This window comes from Pholis gunnellus (assembly GCF_910591455.1).
Source record: "Pholis gunnellus genome assembly, chromosome: 19".
Taxonomy (NCBI): domain Eukaryota; kingdom Metazoa; phylum Chordata; class Actinopteri; order Perciformes; family Pholidae; genus Pholis; species Pholis gunnellus.
Genome location: NC_136546.1, coordinates 71,453 through 91,554, shown reverse-complemented (window position 1 = coordinate 91,554; position 20,102 = coordinate 71,453). Strand labels below are relative to the sequence as shown.

General features: G+C 40.6%; 1 protein-coding gene across 1 annotated transcript in view; it reads left to right on the top strand.

Annotated features, from left to right (window-relative positions):
- Nucleotides 1–262: 262 nt before the first annotated feature.
- The window catches only part of meis2b (Meis homeobox 2b), a 34,398-nt gene continuing 14,558 nt past the window's right edge, over nucleotides 263–20,102 (top strand). Inside the window, exons 1-7 of the mRNA XM_079180875.1 lie at nucleotides 263–367; nucleotides 604–836; nucleotides 1,400–1,541; nucleotides 1,644–1,694; nucleotides 1,987–2,037; nucleotides 2,192–2,338; nucleotides 9,737–9,851. Coding sequence (XP_079037001.1) covers nucleotides 356–367; nucleotides 604–836; nucleotides 1,400–1,541; nucleotides 1,644–1,694; nucleotides 1,987–2,037; nucleotides 2,192–2,338; nucleotides 9,737–9,851 — 751 coding nt within the window. The 5' untranslated portion in view covers nucleotides 263–355. The remainder of the gene's footprint in view (nucleotides 368–603; nucleotides 837–1,399; nucleotides 1,542–1,643; nucleotides 1,695–1,986; nucleotides 2,038–2,191; nucleotides 2,339–9,736; nucleotides 9,852–20,102) is intronic.

Genomic DNA, 20,102 nt, shown 5'->3' with positions numbered 1-20,102 from the left:
GCGCAGAGACATGGACACGAGGACACACTGAGTGCAGAGGACTGGCCGCGGACCGTCAGAGCATTCCTGTGAAATGGACTACTGATGCCCAGAACTAACATTAGACTCTCACATCAGACAGATTAGTATTTGTCCTCCCGTTGAAGAACCACAGAAAACCAGTTTGCCTGTTGAGCGTCTTTTGACAACAGAGGACAGAGACTGTTTTTGATCACTTTGCGTAATTATCGATTTGCTCCATGCCACAAAACAGTACAGGATTATAATTCCCTCTTGGATTTAAAAATCATCGATTTAACTACTCATCAACACCAAACTTGTATTTAGCTTACACCTCTGGAAATTGCGCACGGAGATGGCGCAAAGGGTAAATCTAATTTGACAAATTATTGTTTAAATTGTGATTAATGAAATTGCACAAAGTTATTATTATAAACGTACATAAACCATATGATGTGAATTTCTAGCAAAAACCTAATTGAGCGAGTGGTTTTATATAATATATGAATGTGCCAGTTTTTACATGAAACCAGGTCTAATGCCTAGAGTCCCACTAAATACAATAAACACATTATCCTAATGTCATCCTCAACTTTCACCCAGTACGACGAGCTGGCTCATTACGGAGGAGCGATGGATGGAGTCGGAATCCCCACGTCCATGTACGGAGACCCGCATGCCCCACGGCCCCTGCCCCAGGTCCACCACCTGAACCATGGGCCGCCCCCGCACCCGACGCAGCACTATGGAGCACACGCGCCGCACAACATCATGCCGAGCAGCATGGGCAGCGCCGTCAACGATGCACTAAAGAGAGACAAGGACCAAATCTACGGGTATGGATAGGCCTATAATAACAATATTATGAATAACCGTTTTATTATTATTATTATTATTATTACTATTATTATTATTTTGAGCAGATTTGTGTTATGAGAAGATAGAAACAAATTGGAGGCCTAAACATGAAAAGACAAACGCTCATTTTATTTAAATTAAACAGAGAGCAGAAATTAAGTAAAAAATCTAATTATCTTTTTTTTAAAACCTCAGAACTAATAGGCCAGTAGCCTACAGTAATTTTCGATCTCTCTCTTTTTTTTTTGCTTCTTGAAACGACACTAAATTCCTCAGTTGCCCAGATAACTGATTCAAATCTCTGAACATGTTGTTGGTTTTGGAAACAGATGAAATAATCTCACTGCAGCGGCGCAGTTGTTCTCTTGAAGTAAGGAGGAATAAATCAATATTTGTCGCAGATTACAGAATGGTATTCTGTTGTTAAACTCACCAAGCTAAATGTGAAATGTTATCTGTCGCTGCTTTGATGTGCTGTAGGCGATAGTTCATGTACAGGCCTAACAAGAACTAAATGGGCCTGTCTCTGCCTGTGTTGCAGCCACCCTTTATTCCCACTGCTGGCTCTGGTGTTCGAGAAGTGTGAGCTGGCGACCTGCACGCCCAGAGAGCCCGGGGTGGCGGGCGGAGACGTCTGCTCCTCGGACTCCTTCAATGAAGACATAGCCGTATTTGCAAAACAGGTAGGATCAAATAAGTAATGAAGCCATGTTGGACAAGAAGCAAGACAAATACATCAACTTGAAAACACCAACTGATGCATTTCATTTTCGTCCCCTCCTCAGATCCGCGCAGAGAAACCTCTATTTTCTTCCAACCCAGAGCTGGATAACTTGGTGAGCACTTCCTTCCCTTTCTTTCTCACCTTTTTTTCTCATTTAATTCTCAGCTGTTTTATGCGATGTGATGCTGTCCGCCCGCAACGCGAGGTCCCACACTTGCCCGGGGCAACCTTATACCTCAATACCACATTCCTTTTTGTAATACAAGAACAATATTTGTATTACGTTGGTAATTAGCAAATGCACACAGTCGTTATCATTATGGAACCCTGGGCGTCTCTGAAATCATATTGTTCTCTTATCATGTATTTTCGGGAGGGGTGATTTAAAATGTATTTGTTTATAGATGATTCAAGCGATCCAAGTCCTTCGATTTCATCTGCTGGAATTAGAGAAGGTAGGCTGCACAGTATATATGAATTATGGATGAGTGGCAGATCCAATTGACACATTTACCGACACTGTAATTGTTTATATTAATAAACTATGTTTTGATTATTCTGGTGCTCGACCCAAACTCGGATAATCTAAATGAAAGGCTGCGTTCGCAGGTTCATGAGCTCTGTGATAACTTCTGCCACCGGTACATCAGCTGCCTAAAAGGCAAAATGCCCATCGACCTGGTCATAGAGGAGCGAGACGTCTGCAAGTCGGATTTCGACGACCTCTCCGGATCCTCCACCAACCTCGCAGATCATGTGAGTCAACCCGCCTGCTTCATAGACAGGACAACCTCAATGTGCAGCACAAGAAGGTTTTCTTTCATCGCCAGAATCATTATTTTCTTCAGATTTAAGAGAGATGAGATGAGAGGTGCTTGCAGATACCTGCTCACCGTGAACTCCTATTATTCCCATTGTTAAAAAGTTTGCCTCGCGGTTGTTTACCCACAAGTGGGTAAAAGCTGCTGTATGCTGTAGACAACTGTTTACCCAACTGGAGTTTGGGACCCAGCGAAGTGTCCAATAACTTTGACCAAACCTGTTTTGATAATATTCTGGGTTTTCTTCAGATTTTTCTCTTATCCTTTCATTTTAGAGTAATATACTGGAAAGTTTTACCTCTTCAGACCTCTAAAACGATTGAATAAAACAATCTGAGAAGAGGACATGTGAGGAAGGCTATGCTTAATTTTAATAACCTCTTGGACCCTCAGCCCTTTTTTAGGCCTCTTCTCGAAAATTGTAACCCATACAAAAGAGACTACAATTCTGTAACTACAAGGTCTATTTTAAAAATCTTGATGCTTGAATAACACTAGGGATTGTGAGATTTGATGAGATGAGTAAATATTGTGTATATGTTACTGGTTAATAGTAGCTGAAGACTGAACACAGCAAACAAGGGAAATTCCCAGGTTCGTCTGAAGAAAAAGCACTGTAATTTATTAAATGAGGCCCTGGCTAGACTAAAAACATTCCCAATTCATAGCACAAAGGGTGCAGGTGCCTCACAAAAAGATGTAATGTAAATAAAGTGAAGCAAACCCCAGTTATAGGTGTTTATCTAAAAAAAAACATGCCAAATTCTCATTTTCGAACCAGAATTTGCAGCTGTTCCATTGTACTTTTATATACTATTTAACTATATATTTCACTATATTTGACTTTGTTTATCACTCATATTGTACAATCTATCCTAACAGAGCTGTTTGGCGTCATTTTGGCATCATTCTGACCCATTTTGACCTCTCATATCTTTCCTAGATGCATTTTCCTCGTCTCTGTCTTTGTCTGGAGCCCTTGCTCAGGCTCTGCCGGGCGGATCTTGTCATGTGACCACTCGTTACAACTGGGTGCTTATTTGGAACACACTGGTGTTCCATTAAGTGATTGACAGAATTTTCAGCCAATAAAACTCAAAATCCGTGCAGCGGTCAGCCCCCAAGCCCCAAGCCCCTGTATGATTCGCCGCGGCATTCTGACCACCATTTTGGCTCAGATGAACGGAGAAATGCCATTTTAAGTTCCAGACGTACACACTTAGCAGACGAACACATTACAAATAAGGAATAATTTGGGATTTCACCGTTTTCGTCCTGAAAACTGACTCACGGTATGATACAGTTCTAATATTTCGCAGTGTGGGAGTTGTGCTTTCTGTGGCTTGTGTAACTCCTGAACGCTTTGGCAGAAAGTAATTTGGATGATACCGTTGAACTCTGTGGTGAAATGCTAGTCCAGTTAGCTGTGTGATATGCTAAGGGGGAAGCAAAGGCCCCAGTGTCCGAAGCATTCTCTGAGTTGTTGGCTTGCCTTCTGTGGCATCAAATACACGATATTGTGGCGGATCTTCTTAGTTAGTTAGTAGAATAGTTTATAATGGTGTTTGCAGTGTGTAAAATGGTTAACATGATTAAATTAAGGAGACTTTTTTCGAAAAAAAAAAATAAATCTTTTATTTATTTCTTTATGAAAAGTCCATTCTGCGACATTCGGAACCGAACGGAGACCTTTTGGGCACGCTCGGGTCCAAGAGGATTTATGAGTTCATCAGGCAAAAACGAATTGCTGCTTTAGACCAATGCATTCATCAACAGGAGCCTTCCTTTTCCCTGTCATTTAAATATATTTTCGTTACTGACAATGCACGTGAGTGAATCTGACAGGATAGAGTTAAACTACTTTAGCCTGTTCACAAAAGGCCTTTAAACTGATTAAAGAATATGCATTTGAAAAAACAGATGACAAATTGTCAGTTTTGGTCAGGGTTTGGTGGTGTTGTCTGTATAATGACATGACATGTTTGCAGCATTTTAGGACATTCAGGTATTAGCCCTCACCTCTATGGGGGGGGGATTTCTTTTTTTATGAATAAGCAATATTTGTATGCTTTTTTATGCACTCTGGCACCTCTATTACATTCAAAGTGCATGTCTTAATCATTGCAAAAATGAAGTGTGTACCTCAAAAACTGTACTTTCCAGATGAATTATGAATTTTGATTTTACAAATATCGGATCGTGACCTCCAGCATTCACTGGGGCGGTTTTCAGCCGAATGTGAAGCGGCGGGGATGAGAGTTAGCACCTCCAAATCTGAGGCCATGGTGCTCTGCCGGAAACCGTTGGGTTGCTCCCTCCAGGTGGGGACGGAGTGCCTACCTCAAGTGAAGGAGTTCAAGTATCTCGGGGTCTTGTTCACGAGTGAGGGTAAGATGGAGCGGGAGATCGACAGGCGGATCGGTGCGGCTGCAGCAGTAAAGCAGGCGCTGCACCGGACCGTCTTGGTGAAGAGAGAGCTGAGTCGGAAGGCAAAGCTCTCAATTTACCAGTCGGTCTACGTTCCTACCCTCACCTATGGTCACGAACTCTGGGTCGTGACCGAAAGGACAAGGTCGCGGGTACAAGCGGCCGAAATGAGTTTCCTCCGTAGGGTGGCCGGGCTCAGCCTTAGAGATAGGGTAAGGAGCTCGGACATCAGGAGGGAGCTTGGAGTCGAGCCGCTACTCCTTCGCGTCGAAAGGAGTCAGCTGAGGTGGTTCGGGCATCTAATCAGGATGCCTCCTGGATGCCTCCCACTGGAGGTTTTCCGGGCACGTCCAACTGGGAGGAGACCCCGGGGAAGACCCAGAACACACGCTGGAGGGATTATATCTCCCAGCTGGCCTGGGAACGCCTCGGGATCACCCAGTATGAGCTTCAATGTTGCGGGCGAGAGGGAAGTCTGGGTCAGCCTGCTTGGCTAGCTGCCACCACGACCCGACCCCGGATAAGCGGAGGAAAATGGATGGATGGATGGATGGATTTTACAAATATTAGTAGTTTGGAGCAATTAGAATTATATTGAGTAGAAACAGAATACTTCACTTTCAAACTGTTATCATTGACTAAAAGTGGAATTATGCTAGTTTACCCTTCTACCTTCTTCGAGGGAAATATTATCTTTTTACTGCACTTCATTTATCTGACAGCTTTACTTTACATACATTCAGATTAATAATACAGAATATATACACGCACTGTAATACATTATTATATTATTATAGATTAAACAACCCATTAAAGTCATCAAAATGAGCATACTGTAGCCGAGGGTTTACGTTGCGCATATATGGGAGGATAATAAGAATAATACAAGAACCACGAGCTCCGTATTCAGCGCCAAGACGGCAGCCACTTTAATCACACTCCCACACTTCTTTCACGCCCTCTCTCCTTCCGTCTCCTCCTTCACAATAAAAGCACCCACACATATACAGGAACCCTGCTTCTTAACATACTCAACATAATAGCTTACAATACCTTTACCAGCTGCAACATTAAAGTGATGTACACATTACTGCAACATTATTATAATACAATAACATAATATATATTAGCCTGCATAGTGAGTACTTTTACTTCTAATACTTTAACTTTATTTTGATCTTAATACATTTTTCTTCAGTAATATTTTGAATGCAGGACTTTTACATGTAACAGAATATTTGAATAAAGTGTAGCATTACTACCTTTTCTTACTTACTTCCTGAGTACTTCTCCCACCTCTGAAATATTAAAAGAGGGTTCTTTTAAATAAAATCAACCTACAATTATGATGAAGAGAAATGTAGCCTACTTCATAATATAAATCATACTACATAGACTCACATCTTTGCCTAAACGTCACTCCGTCCTTGTCTACCAATTTTTTTATTTCTTTTTTCCATCTGGATGTGTACGCTCTGCCATTTCTCCTCTCTTCTGCTAATAACAATATGGACTGTTGATATTTGTTATTTAAATCATATTTTGTCTGTAAAGTAGTCTTTTTAACTTTATTTATCTATTGATTTATGAAGAAAAATAGTCAGACGTGATGAAGATGATCTTCATAGCACAAAGTGCAGCTGAAAGGGTTTTGTTTGCTGTTGGGCTTTAGCCTCAATCAGCCTGGTGTTATCAGCCAATAGGATTTGTATAGCTAGAGTGCAGGGGCTCTTTGTTAGGTGGCCCCCCTGTAGTGTGCTTTACACAGCCTATTTTTGGCACCTGTGTTCATTTACAAAGAAGCAAATTCAGATGTTGAAGTGATTTAGAGTTACAGTGTAGCAGCAGCAGTGTTGTAATGATGTGTCTATTGACACATTACTACAACAAATCAATTTGGACTGTGCGCAGAAAACAGATTTACTCCTTACTGTGGCTCAGTGTTTAAACAGGGTCGTCCTTCAATCAGAGTATTGGCGGTTCGATCCCCGGCTCCTCTAGTCCATGTTGATGTGTCCTTGGGCAAGACACTCCCAAAATTGCTCCCGTAGCTGTTCCTGCGGTGTATGAATGTTAGATAGTTCTGATGGGCAGGTGGCACCTTGCTTGGTAGCTCCTGTCATCAGAGTATGAATGGGTATGAATGGGTGGATGATGACATGTAGTTTTAAAGTGTTTTGAGTGGTTGGAAGACTAGAAAAGAGCTGTACAAGTACAGTCCATTTGCCATTTACTTACTCCTGAGATTAACTGATTCTTTTTCATGTCAGAGAGCACTCAACTATCATTTCCTTTGGATATGAAGGAAGTTCCTCCATGAATTGTTCACCGTAAACTCAGCCGTTGTGTTAGTGTTTCAGTGGTGTCCTAATGCATGACCTACATTTAACTTCTCAACATTTAGGAGCTTGTTGTTTCCACAAATGGGACCCTCAAGAAGCAATATAGTATATATATATATATTGATATGAATATATTGTATACAGGTTGTAAATAAGTCCTATTTTCTGTATTTACAAATGTGCAACTCATGGGGTCATGAGAAATGTTGTTTAAGTGTTATTTTTTCCTTGCAAAAAAATGAATTCATTAAAATGTTCACTGGTAATATATACAAAATATGAATAGCACAAAATATTGTCAGCCGTGAAAAATATTGGTATTGACTTAATTGATTTCATGAATTGCTCTTGAGAATACAGTTCTTAATACGCTTCCTTCTTAAGCAACAAAACACAGTTGACGTGTTTGTGTGTGTGTCTGTGTGTGAGGCCACCAGTTGATGTGACAGGACACTCTCCTGCTGTAATGCCTGCTGCATAATGGATGTGCTGCTGTCCTGTGGGTACGAAGACATGCACAGCTGTGTAACGTACATGCATCTTAACCACTGAGTGTACCACAATCTGTTTATCATTCACAAGGGCTAAAAGCAGTTTATGAGTTTAAAGGCATGCTTGTGCCATTTGATTCGATGTTTGGTTTGTTGGACTGGTTGGGTTTCTGCATTCCACTGACACGCTCACAGCGTTGGGTTGGACTGAATTTCCTGATTGCTGACCTGATTTATAGAGTCCTAACATTTTATCTCCTCAAAGCAAGCGGAAATCTAGCAGTATGATTTTATTCCATGAGGTTCCAATTTTGAACAACTTTTTTGCAAGTTTTATTGAGGGACATTTTCCTTTTCAACATTCTAAAGTTAAAAGAAACTGCACTGTGAACATATTTATACTTATCTCTATTAGCATCGTTAATGGAAAAAAAGTACACCTTACAATTTGAGACCATTTTCTCATCACAAAGAACAACTCTAAAACCAGGTTTTCTTTCCTTGTTTATTCTCAAAGGATGAAAACGCATCTGAAATAGCATTCAGACCATCATTAGCATCTACATTTCAGTTTGGTTCAGTAAAATCATTGTGAAACTTTTACTATCAGGCGATACTCAAACTAGGCATTTTCCTTTATTGGTGAGTTTGAGAGTTGATGGGAGAAAGACGGCATTCAATGAAGATCTGTGGTCTCAATCAAAATGATGATGTTACTACACATGGTCAGCGCTTTGAACACTTAGGCACTTTGATAGATCTGTTTAACCCAAAATCAATCCCAAAACCTAAAGTCAGTTTTGTAGACTATACCTCCATATGAATCTGTTTAATTTGTGACAGATGTGGCAGGGTGAAAGTTAGACCAATATGTAGCTGACAAGTTTTACATGACATATAGTTATACATATCAACAGTAAGTCACAGACAGTATTCCTTTATGTAGGATTTAGGCTAATTCCCAAAATGATCATCTGCATTCAACCCGTGTTATTTTGAATACTTGAAGACAAGTGATAGATACTGTATGTTAACTTGAAGTCAAACCTTGCAGAGTCATGCATCTGTGGGAAATAGGCCTTTTTGTTACAATAGCCGAGCTGGCAGTTTATTAATGTTTTCATAATGCCCAGTTTGACCTAATTTTGCTCAACAAACATCCTTCATTCCCTATATTTGCCATGTTTAAGAAAAACATAAAGCTTGTGTACATTTTGATCTTATATTTGCTGCTAGTGGTCATTTGGTGTAGGAATTTAACCAGTCTTTACAGTGAGTCCTCTGGATAACAGTGACAGGAAAAGAGCAACTAAGGTAAACATAAAGAATTATTTTCATCTGTTTATGATTCTCAGTCTTGGCTGCACTCCACTCCATTCCGGTTAATTGGGTTTTAACAGATGGGGTGGTTGGGAAATGAGACCTTCATTAGGTTGATAAACGCAGAAACACATGGCGCCTCTTTGAGTAGCCGTGTGTACTCAGGAGTTGTAATAATTGGGTGGCTGGATAAGAAAAGAGGGGCCGTCATTGAGAGGGCTCGTTCACACTGCGCCTTTGTCCCCGCTCTTCTTGTTGTCATCTGCTGAGCTCTTCATCTGATCACCATCCGGCAAACAGCTGACGCAGAGAGACTGAAGAGGGAGATCTGCTGTTTGGTTTGGCCTTATGGCTGTCTGAGTGGCGAGGCCAATCTGCCCAATAAATACAGGTCTTCTCCCTAACTCAAGTCACAGAAACAGCCAGGACACAGGAGGGTCCGCATGCTGCAGGGTTACTGAAGTGTTCTCTAAACTCTTGCTGCTCCTCATTCTGCAACTATATTTAAACCTCCCTCTTGGTCAGGATGGTAATGTTTTTCTAGACTCATATTTTTTACAACTTGGTTACTGCCTTACTACATATGCTAATCATTTCACCCAGCTGTCTTTGTGTCTTTGGGAAACCACATAATGGACCTCATACTGGACCTACCGGACCTTCCTCATCTATTTTTTGCTCTCTTCTCTCTTCTTCTCCTCTGTTTCCTTATCTCCTGTCCCCTGGTGTGCGGCCCTCTCCCTGACCTCTCAGAACCCAGCGTCCTGGAGAGACATGGATGACGCCCACTCCACGCCTTCTGTGGGCACCCCGGGACCGTCCAGTGGGGGACACGTCTCTCATTGTGGTGACAACACCAGTGAACTCGGTAAGAGCACCTACAGGTCTCCTTAGCCCTCTTTCATATCAAAGCTTTGACTTTTCTGTGACCTCTTTCTGAGGCATGGGGACTGCTGCACTGGTGACTCGGGGGGGTTGGGGGTTAAAACAGATAATGTAAGTTTAGTGAGGACTAACCGTAACCCTAATATTTATCAATCTGACATTGTAAAGAGTTCCCAACAAATGTATTCCTGTTTGAGTTATGTTTGCAAAAAAGATTTCAGCTGCTTCAGGAATTTGCTGAGAATTTAGTTTTTTAAATGAAACTATATATTTGTGAGCCATTTTATATCTTCAGTATGAACAATTTGGCTTTGGGGTAAGTGCTACAGACATAGTAAGAAAGTCAGAATTGAGAGACAGACTGTAGCTGTTAGTGAGGATGATGAGGTCATGTCTATTATATATTTTTCTTGGGATTTGGTTGTTTTAGCAACCTGGGGGTGTTCTATATAGTAAGAAAATGCACATGGTGCATACTGAATTGCATAATTTCAGTTATTTTAGATTCGGTATATGAAAATTTGAATTTCTACATCAACAAAATGAATAAATAGATTAATCAACCTCTTGAACCCTAGGCCTATTTTTAGGCCTCTGCTCAAAAATTGCATACCCATACTCAAGAGAGTGTAAATCTCTAACTACAAGGTCTATTTGAATAATTTCTTTTTTTTGATAACAGAAACACTTGTGAGATCTGTTCAGATGGGTAAATATTGTGTCTATGTTACTGGTTAATAAGTAAATGAAGATGGTACACAGCTCAAATTGAAAATTGTCAGGTTTGCCTGAAAAAAAAGCAATTTTACTGTTAATATTTTTTTTATGAGGTCCTGGCTAGCCTAAAAACTCTCCCAAATCATAGCAAAACAGGTCAGGAGTCTCTAAAAAAATGTGGCTTTGAATGAGTAAAGAATAAAATAGTTAGAGGTTTTAGTACGGAGAATTTAGTCAAGGTCATCATTTTGGAACCAGGTGTTCCAGCTGTTCCATTGTACTTTTATATACTATATAACTATATATTTCACTTGTTTTATCAATAATATTGTTCAACAAATCCAAATCCAGCAGTTTGGCATCATTTTGAGAGCCAGAATCCTCTCTAAGGCTGTAAACCATGGATGATTCTCATCTGAGCTCCAGTCTTCATGCGTGTGTTGGGAGATCAGACAGCCTACGATTGGTCCATTTTAAAGAATGACATCATTTTAGACGCGTTAGAGTCTCAGTAGCGCGGGGATAGAAGCTTGGTTTTGATTGACAGAGTCTTTAGCCCATAAAAATGGGTCCAACCCCGTGCGTAAAATTCCATTTGCCCAAAGCTTGCCCCCCTTCCCCCGGGTCCCACACGGTAGGTTGACCCCCCTTTCTCCAGGGAACGGAGGAGAGGGACAGAGGACATGCATAGCAACATAGCAAGTTAGCTTTGAACAGAATATCGAATGTTTTTCTTCATGATTCATCTCAAAGTAAGGAACTTTCACGGTTGTTCTGCTGCTGAGTGGCTTGTTGTTGTGGTGCTTGTTGGATTGTATCTCTGTAATGCTTTCACGGAGAGAAATGATGATGAATGGTCGGCCATGCTAGTTGTTAGCGCCTTGTGTGTAGCCTTCTCTGGAGTGCGAAGTACGCCGACTCATGGCCAAAAATACGTGATATTGTGTACAATCTTCTTAATTAGTATAATGGTGTATAATTAGGGCCCGAGCCACCAACAACGTCGGGCCAGCGAAGGCCCTATTGATATTCTAGGCGTTCTTATTATTCTGCCCAGGAAGGGGCTCTTTGGGGCACTTTCTTGGGGCACTTGCCATGCATGAAAACGAACAAAATTTGCACACCTCTCAGATCTGGTGTAGAAACTCTGCTGCGCAAGGTTGCATATTTGTGTGTAAAAAAATGGCTCTCTAGCGCCCCCTACAAGGCGGACCGGCGACGCCCCTCGGCCAGTAGGTCCGATTGACTTGAAATTCAACACACATGTCCAAATCCGCTAGATTTAAAAAAAAAAGCCTCTCAGACCCCTAAGCTCCGCCTACTTAGATTTTCTGCCATCTTGAATTTAGTGTAAAACACATCTTTGCAAATTCCTCCTAGATGCTGGATCCAATTGCTATTAAATTAGCTGTGGATCATTATTGGATGTAGATCACTTAGATTTATCAAAAGCTTTATGATAGCTCTTTGCGTTGACAAGATATGGACCAATGAACTTCTTAGGGGCGTGGCTTAATATCAATACACATAACTTCTCAACCATTTGTTGAAAATTCACAAAACTTTCAGCATATGTGCAAATCGCATCTTGTAATATACTCTGAGATTTTTGTTGCATTCAACCAATACAGTAAACCCGCAAAGTTGTGTATTTTGTCACATTTTCCATTTTTCAGCCTTCGTACTTTAACGAACTCCTCCTAGAGAATTTATGCGATCGACAGGATGCGCTTAAGACCTTTGTGATTAAAAATTATTAAAAGCTAGAGTTTTCGTCGAAGAACCTTGACGTGGCGTGGCGGCCATTTTGCATCATTTTTATGAAAAAGGAAGTTGTTATAACTCCAAGGTACATTATCCAATCCGCACAAAACTTTGTATGCATGATGCCACTTCAAGCCTGAACATACATCAATTGAAAGAAATTAAATAACTCATAGCTCCACCTACTGGCAAAAGCAAATGTCATATTTTAGACTTTTATTTACTCCTCCTAGCCAGTTCTAAAGAGCAGCCCCGGGGCGACGCTTGACATACATGTATGAAACTTGGTCAGAACATGTATCACATAGACTTAAAAATAAGGCTCTTGGAACCATGCTCTTAACTGTACCGGAAGTCGGCCATTTAGATTTTTATGTCATTTTTTTGATAGATTTTGGCCTATTTCTAGTTGCTATACTTTAACGAACTCCTCCTAGGGACTTTGTCAGATCCACTTCAAATTTTGTCAGAACAATCTCAAAGACTATTGTCATTAAAAATTATCAAAAGCTTTACTTTTCACGGAATGGCTTAGCCGTAGCGGGCGGCTACTTTACGTGATTCCCCATGCAAAAAACTAATGTAACTCAACTGGACTTGTTCCAAACAGTCCCAAACTTCACATGCTTGATAACACTCATGGCCTGAGGATGTCTACAAGCTAATTTTCACTAGAACTCACAGCGCCACCTGCTGGCGAAAGATACTCTGCGTTTTCTGACAAACACCATCCGATTTACATGACTTTTACACAATGTGGTTTACATTTGACAGAGCAACATAATGCATGTTTGCACGTGTTCTGTAGCTCCAGGCAGCGGATACAGGAAGCATTGGACTATTTGCAAAGCATCATTTCCAGCAGGACCAAAAATGTCTCACTCGCGGACACGCTGTCCGACGGTCGAGGAAGTTCTCGCCCGCCCTGGCCGGAGTCCCGCCGGCACCCCCGACGCGCCGGGGGATGCGAGGGCCCGTTGTGTTTGCAGTGTCTAAAATGGTTTACATGATTAAGTTGCTCAGAATTTCTTCATTAATTTGGTATATAGCACATATGGAGCATTAATAATATTTTTTTATGAAAAGTCCATTCTACGACATTTGGAACTAAACCTCTGAACCGAACAAACCCCAAATGGGGCTCGCTCGGGTCCAAGAGGTTCTTAAGGATTCAGTACTTCCAAACGAGGATTTATTCTCACTCCCTACAAATACTGTGGCTTGTTCAGTGATCCACTTGTTCAGTGATTTCCTTCTAGCATTGGTTTTGGAGTTTTCAGAGACGATTTCTCAGTGTCTGCTCTTTTCACGATTTCAAAAACACTTCCAACGTAGGTTTATGTAGTTTTAGGTATACATGGTTTGTTAGGTAAAATAACTATGTTTCATTACGTAATTGTTGTTAGTTAATTTCGGAAGTTAAAAAAACTACGGTAAACTAAGTCAAAGTTGACTTGGTTTCACTCTGGGCCATGACCAACGGTCTCTTGGAAGTCCTGGGGTTTTTTTACCCGTAAATGGGTTTACGTCTCATATGGACGCTAAAGGGTGGTTGTGTCAAGGAGAAACTGTATCTAGACTTTTGCAATATTAAACTGTATCTACTGAAAATAATTGGACAGGATTTGAGGATTTGAGACCTACACTTTTCTAAAATCCTGGCTAGAGCTTTGATTAAGAGACAAATTAGAGACAACAATTATGGTATTAGTTGACAAAAAATGACAAGATACAACATTCGTAGATTGTTAATGTTGATTTCCCCATGGAACTGGGGCTCCCCCACTTTCACAGTTGTGTAGGTTCTCAGTTACAGGTCAGTTAACGCTGATGGAGAGATCTTCTGAGTTTACTCTAGTTGCCGGCTGTTATCGTCTGCTGCTGTCTCCCTCTGATGCCATATAGCCTCGTTCCTTCTTGTGTCACCCATGGTGTTCCTGCATTTCATGGGATTTCTGATGTGCTAATTGGAGACTATAAGGGTTTTATGGCTTGTTTTTGTTTTTCTCCCCTTTGGGCGCAGTAAAAATAGAATGGACTTTAAAGCAACTTTCCACCCTCTGCCCATCAGGCATCAAGGACAATAGGAGGATGCTTTGCAAGACAAGAGAAACTCAAAGGATTAAGAGAAAATCAGGAACAGATCAAGACTCTTGAAAATGATATTAGCTTCACATAAGATACACAAGAGTGTGACATAATTGTTTTGGGAAATCTTTATTCAAGCATTCAGTATCCAGAAATTGTATATTGAATTGTAAATAGCTTCTTTCCTTTGGGCTTTAAAAAATAAATAAAACAGTGGGGGGGAAACCCAAAGTCCATGCCCTTTTGACCTGGGAGAGAATGCATAGGGGATGGGAGTGCAGAATGCCCCCTGAAGGGATGTAAGGACAGAGTACTTTATGTATGAGGAACAAAGGAAAAGAAGAAGGCAGAATGATCAGAGCTGTGGTTGCTGCTGCAGGATGCGCTGCATGCTACCTGCTGCTTCTCCCCGGGCCTCTCTGCCTTGTTTCTAGTCTATTCTCATGCCAGGGAGGAGTCAAAAACACAACCTGACAGTATAGAAAGGACAGTTAGAGGTATATCATGTTAATCTCATCTGGAGCAGGTAGATGGCCTACAGGTTTATAATTAGTTCAGTACTTGGAAAGAATGCTCACCTTGTTCATGAGGTACACTGATGTGAGTGTGAATGCAGACAAAGCCATCATCTTTTATTCAGTTCATCTTAAAGTCTCTTAAGATTATGTTCATTTGCAATTATTCTGCATTGCTGGTTATCGATTAATGAAAGGATTGATGATTGAGTTCTCCAACACCAGTTTGTGTCCCTTCTCAGTCCAGCTGTCCATTTTGCATATTTTTGAAGGATGCACTGATTACCAAAGTTTGTGCCTTTGCCCAAGTATCACCTGTAAATCCAAAACATTTACTCCCTCCTTACTGTTTTAACATTAACACGGTTGAACTTAAGGAAGTATCACAGTTGAGCAGCGAGTACATTTTGAGGTGCACCCTGTCTGCCACAACATACAATTATACTCTAATTTCCCTTGCCAGAACATTTTGGTGGAACCATAACTGATGCCCGGATTATGCTCGCTGGCGAAGTTTTTTCCAACTCAGGAAATGGCTCTTGGTGTGGTGGTCGAGGAGGATGGTTTACCATACAAAGCTTAATTTGGAGACCAGGGTTTACGTGCTGTGTCCCACAGGCTTATGTACCTAAAACACTTAAATAACATGATATTTAAAAAGGTCAACGTGTTCGATCTGTTGTCTTGTTAAGCAAAACGAGAGAATATATTTAGTTTTTGTTTAATCCCCCACGTTGGGTAACAGAGAGAACACTATAATTGTAACTGTGTGCAACAACAATCAAACATAGATAAAACTATTAATAAATAAATTCCCAGTTTTTCAAAATTACAAATGTCAAAGATGATCATGAGGTTATCAAAATACTACTCCAGAATAATAATGAAAGTTTGAAATAAGTCAATCCAACAGAACACAGGAAGTGATTGTGCTGTCCAACAGCAATTGTTGGGCTGCAAGGACGGTAAACACAATCATGTTAGAATCAGAATCAGAACCATTTATTGCCATGGTATGTTGAATATACAAGGAATTTGGTATGACGGCTGGTGCATAACATTTAACAATCAACAACAATCAACACGGTGCAAAGTAGAAAATGTACAGTAAAATATCAAATAAAGTGAAATATAAAATAAAGTGCACAAACGAACAGCTAACAGTACTATAAACAAGTGAGATGTAATTGGATCACGTAGGCCATCATGTTCTTTTTTTTTAAACTGGCGACTATTTTAAATATGTTTATGACTTTTATTCAACATCAACTTCACACGACAGCATGTAGCAGTAGGCTAACTTAATGATTAGCTCCACTCAGACACAGGTGAGCCCTGAACTCTGATGCATGATGATATAGGACATCACTTTGAACTTAGATTACACCATAGGCTACACTTCCAGGAAGAAGATGTGACAAAGACAAATAAATATAAGTCGACTAGAAAGACATGAAGGACAACATAAAGACAAAAGGGTGAGCTGGAAAGGCCAGAATAAAAAAAAATTTTAATAAGAAGGTTGTGGAGAAATAGTGCACTATACCCGATTTGCATAGTAAAGCTATAATTATATATCTCCAGTATCAACGGTTGTGAACTTAAGTTGGCCGGTCTGAGGCATGAAACTCCTGGGCTGGGGTGCGCCCGAGGTACAAAGGCTGAGTCCTACCCCTTTCCTCACTGTCCACTAGAGGAAAATGAGTCCAGCCCTGAGCAGTGGGATGTCACTAATAATGATTCCATAGTCTGATGAAACCTTTTAAAATCCACTGTCATTTGGGAACACTAAAGTGGTGGTGATGTGGCTTCCAGCCCTATCTAACCACAGGTAGATGATCCATACAATGTGTGGCTGGTGGTTTGGGTCATGGCTGCCTCCTCTTCTGGAAGCTCTGAGGTTTTAGTTGCCTTGTAAGCTGTGTGATATGCAGAGAGGGCTCTCCTGGATAGCTCAACCCCCAGGGTGACTGCTGTTGACCACAGGGAAAGGGGCTGAGCTCTCCAAGGAATGTTTTAAAAGGGGAGGACAATAATGAGGCTTGAAATGTCCATCACAAAGACCCAAATAAAACAAAAGACAGTGGGAGTGACTCAAAAATATCCTGCACACTCTTGTTGAGAAATGGAATGTGAGGAACAGGATGTGTTGCATCTTTTTGTCACATCCAGAGCCTGGAGTCAAGAGTCAGGAATGTGCGGAGGTGGAGGTGCTGACATGCCAATGACATCACAGCTTCACTGAGGCTGTGGGCTAATGTCCCTTTAGCTTCTGTCATGTTGTGGATTTCAGACCTTTTTTTTTTTTTTTAAAGGGAGGGAAGAGTAAGAGATAAATGCTGGATGTGGAGGAAAGGAAAGTACACATTTTTGTGTCAGCTCTTACAGGAAATAATAAATTATTTACTTGAAAACAAATGACCAAAATTGTATGTACTGACAATTTTGCATATTTTACTCTTAAAGGGTCAGTTCAACTGGATTACAAAATAATTATTTCCTCACTTATTCTTAGAGGCATCTATGCATGCAAATAGTTTAGGGTTTGAGATCTGTTTCCAGCCTAATAAAATGGAGGTGAATGGAATTTCATTTTGTGCTGCTCATGGCACATAATTACATTTGAAACATTTACATTTTCTTCTGGAAAGATATGTTGCTGTTGAATTTTGATTAACGCTATTTTTCAAAGCTGTGAGCATCACAAACAAAATTCTATTCACCTCCAGATTTGAGTGAGAATTAATATATTTTTATCGTAATTAAATCCTTTAAAACCAAATAAAGGATGGTTTGTAGACAGCAGGCTTGTCAGCTTTTAGCACAATATCGAGCCCTGTTTGCCTGAATGGTAAATACCTAATTTATGTACTCTAGTCATCTATGATCTATGTTAAACACTTAACCTTCAATGTGATGAATTACCTAATAGTGAAAAGCAAATGGTCTCATTCAGTGGTTTAGAAAGCACTTCAGCATCCCCAGAAATCTTCTTCATTCAACACTTGCTTGTGCAACTTTTCAGTGAAATACTGGCCACTGCTCAAATTGTTCAAATTTGCAAACTGCTCAACTTTCAACAGCTTTCAAAAGTTGCATCTCCCCATCAAGAGCTTATAATTACCATGTTCAACTTCTTCACACGGAGGATTCGTCATGTCTTGGAAACCTTCCAGACTTCTCTATTTAGAGCTGTGTATCATGTCTAATAAGGGGAGGAGCCCCAAGGTGTCACCGATGATGGATCAGTCCCCGCTGAGCTCATTAGACAGGCTGCGCTGGCTTTGCATCACTGATGCAGCTGGGAGAGCTATAATCAGTTCTGCTAGCCGCTCTGCACTTTGTCTTATGGACACGTCATCCAAAGACTACTTCACCCAGCGCTAAGAGCCCCTGAGCTACAAAGAGCAGGGACTGGGGAGGTAGCATGAGAGAAAATGAAACTAAAATAAAAATAAAATACATTTTCAAATATCAAGAATATCCAACCCACAGTAATCACCACATGGACAAGCATGTATTACATATACATTAATATATTGATGGTAAATTAGAATGAAAGTAAGTATTAAATCATAATGTAAATAATGCACAGAAATGCAGTAGTGGAGAGACTGAAAGGTCTGGTTTACATATATATACAAAATGATCAACCCTGTGGCAAAGCTTTAATCTGTAACTTTTTGTCAGCCACAATAATATGAAGTAAGATATTTCAATTGAATATGTGCTTCAGTTTCATCTCCTAAAAAAGCTTTCATTATCAAATTTAGGCAAATTTTGCAAAGTAAGATAGAAATATCTGCTATATTCCTAATCTCAATGGCTCCAAAATGCTTTGAATGTAGTAAGTAACATAATATATAAGAAAAAACGCAATTAAGGCTGAGTTGCATTGACCTAAATAGTATAAAGAGGTAGTCTACAACAACAAAGGCAGAACAGAGTTGAGCGTATGTGAGAAGCAGATGTAGAAGGCGCTAGAAAGGACAAGAAGACTCTTCATATCTTAAGGTGCTTTTTTTCTGGGTGTTTTCTTCTTAGCCCTGGGGCAATACTCCAGCCATCCCTGCAGCAATGCCCACCCCTCCATCTACCCCCCTCACCGACACTGCAGACACTGGCAGGAACAGTGGATTGGGGGCGGAGGGGTTGGGTGGGGGTGAAGGGTAGGCATGGGAGACTTGCACGGGTGTATGACTTTGAGACTGCACCGTCACACACTGGTTAGATTGGCTGAGTTGCCGGGGAACAGTCAGTAGCGATTAGTGTAGCAGAGGATCTGCCCTGCGGCTCTACCCTCTCCGGAGCAGAAGAAAGAAGGATGAGGAGAGGAGAGGAGAGGAGGTGGACCAGGGTGGGGTGTCGAGGGTGGGGGTTGGAGGGGTGAACAGTATGCCTTCCTCAGATATAATAAGGTCTTTCTTTCTTTTCATTTTAACTTTGTATGATGCTTTTTGTTATCAAATATGAATTGTAGCTTTATGATCTGAAGATGAAAAATACTACAGTACCACCCAAATATGAAACTCAAGACCTTGTTTATTATTGAGGCCGCTTTTTGATTTATGTTATTATATATTGAATGGACTTGCCCTTTTTCTTGAAGAGATAGAGATGCACCAGTCTCATCAGAAATATAAAGTTGTTATTGAAAAATGATTTGGTCGTCAAATATCTTTTAATATGTTGATATGAATTTTTCTAGAATACTAAAAAGCCTGATAATTGGACTGAATTGCCATTTAGTTTTGTCTTCATTTGGTCAACTCTATATTGTGTTCATCTTAGCTTATTTCTTGTTGTCAGTTGAAAATGTTCTTTTGTTTTGCCCTTACCCATGAGGTTGCTAGAAGCTGTTAATGTTTTTCAAGATGATCAAACAAATGTGATGATTTAAAAGTTGCTGGTCTGTAGCTAGGTAGCTTGAGAGGTAGGTAGGAAGATGACATCAATCTCGAACTTTCCACCACTTATGGGAATATTTGCCCGGAAAAAAAGTTACTTAAATGACAGGCTGTAGGAGAGGTGGGGGACAAAACAACTTAAAGAGTAGTGGACATAGGCAGTTTGAACCCTGTACCCTGCCCATGACTCAGAGCTGGACACCATCCGTCAAAACTCTCACAACCCCCATAGCCCACGACCCT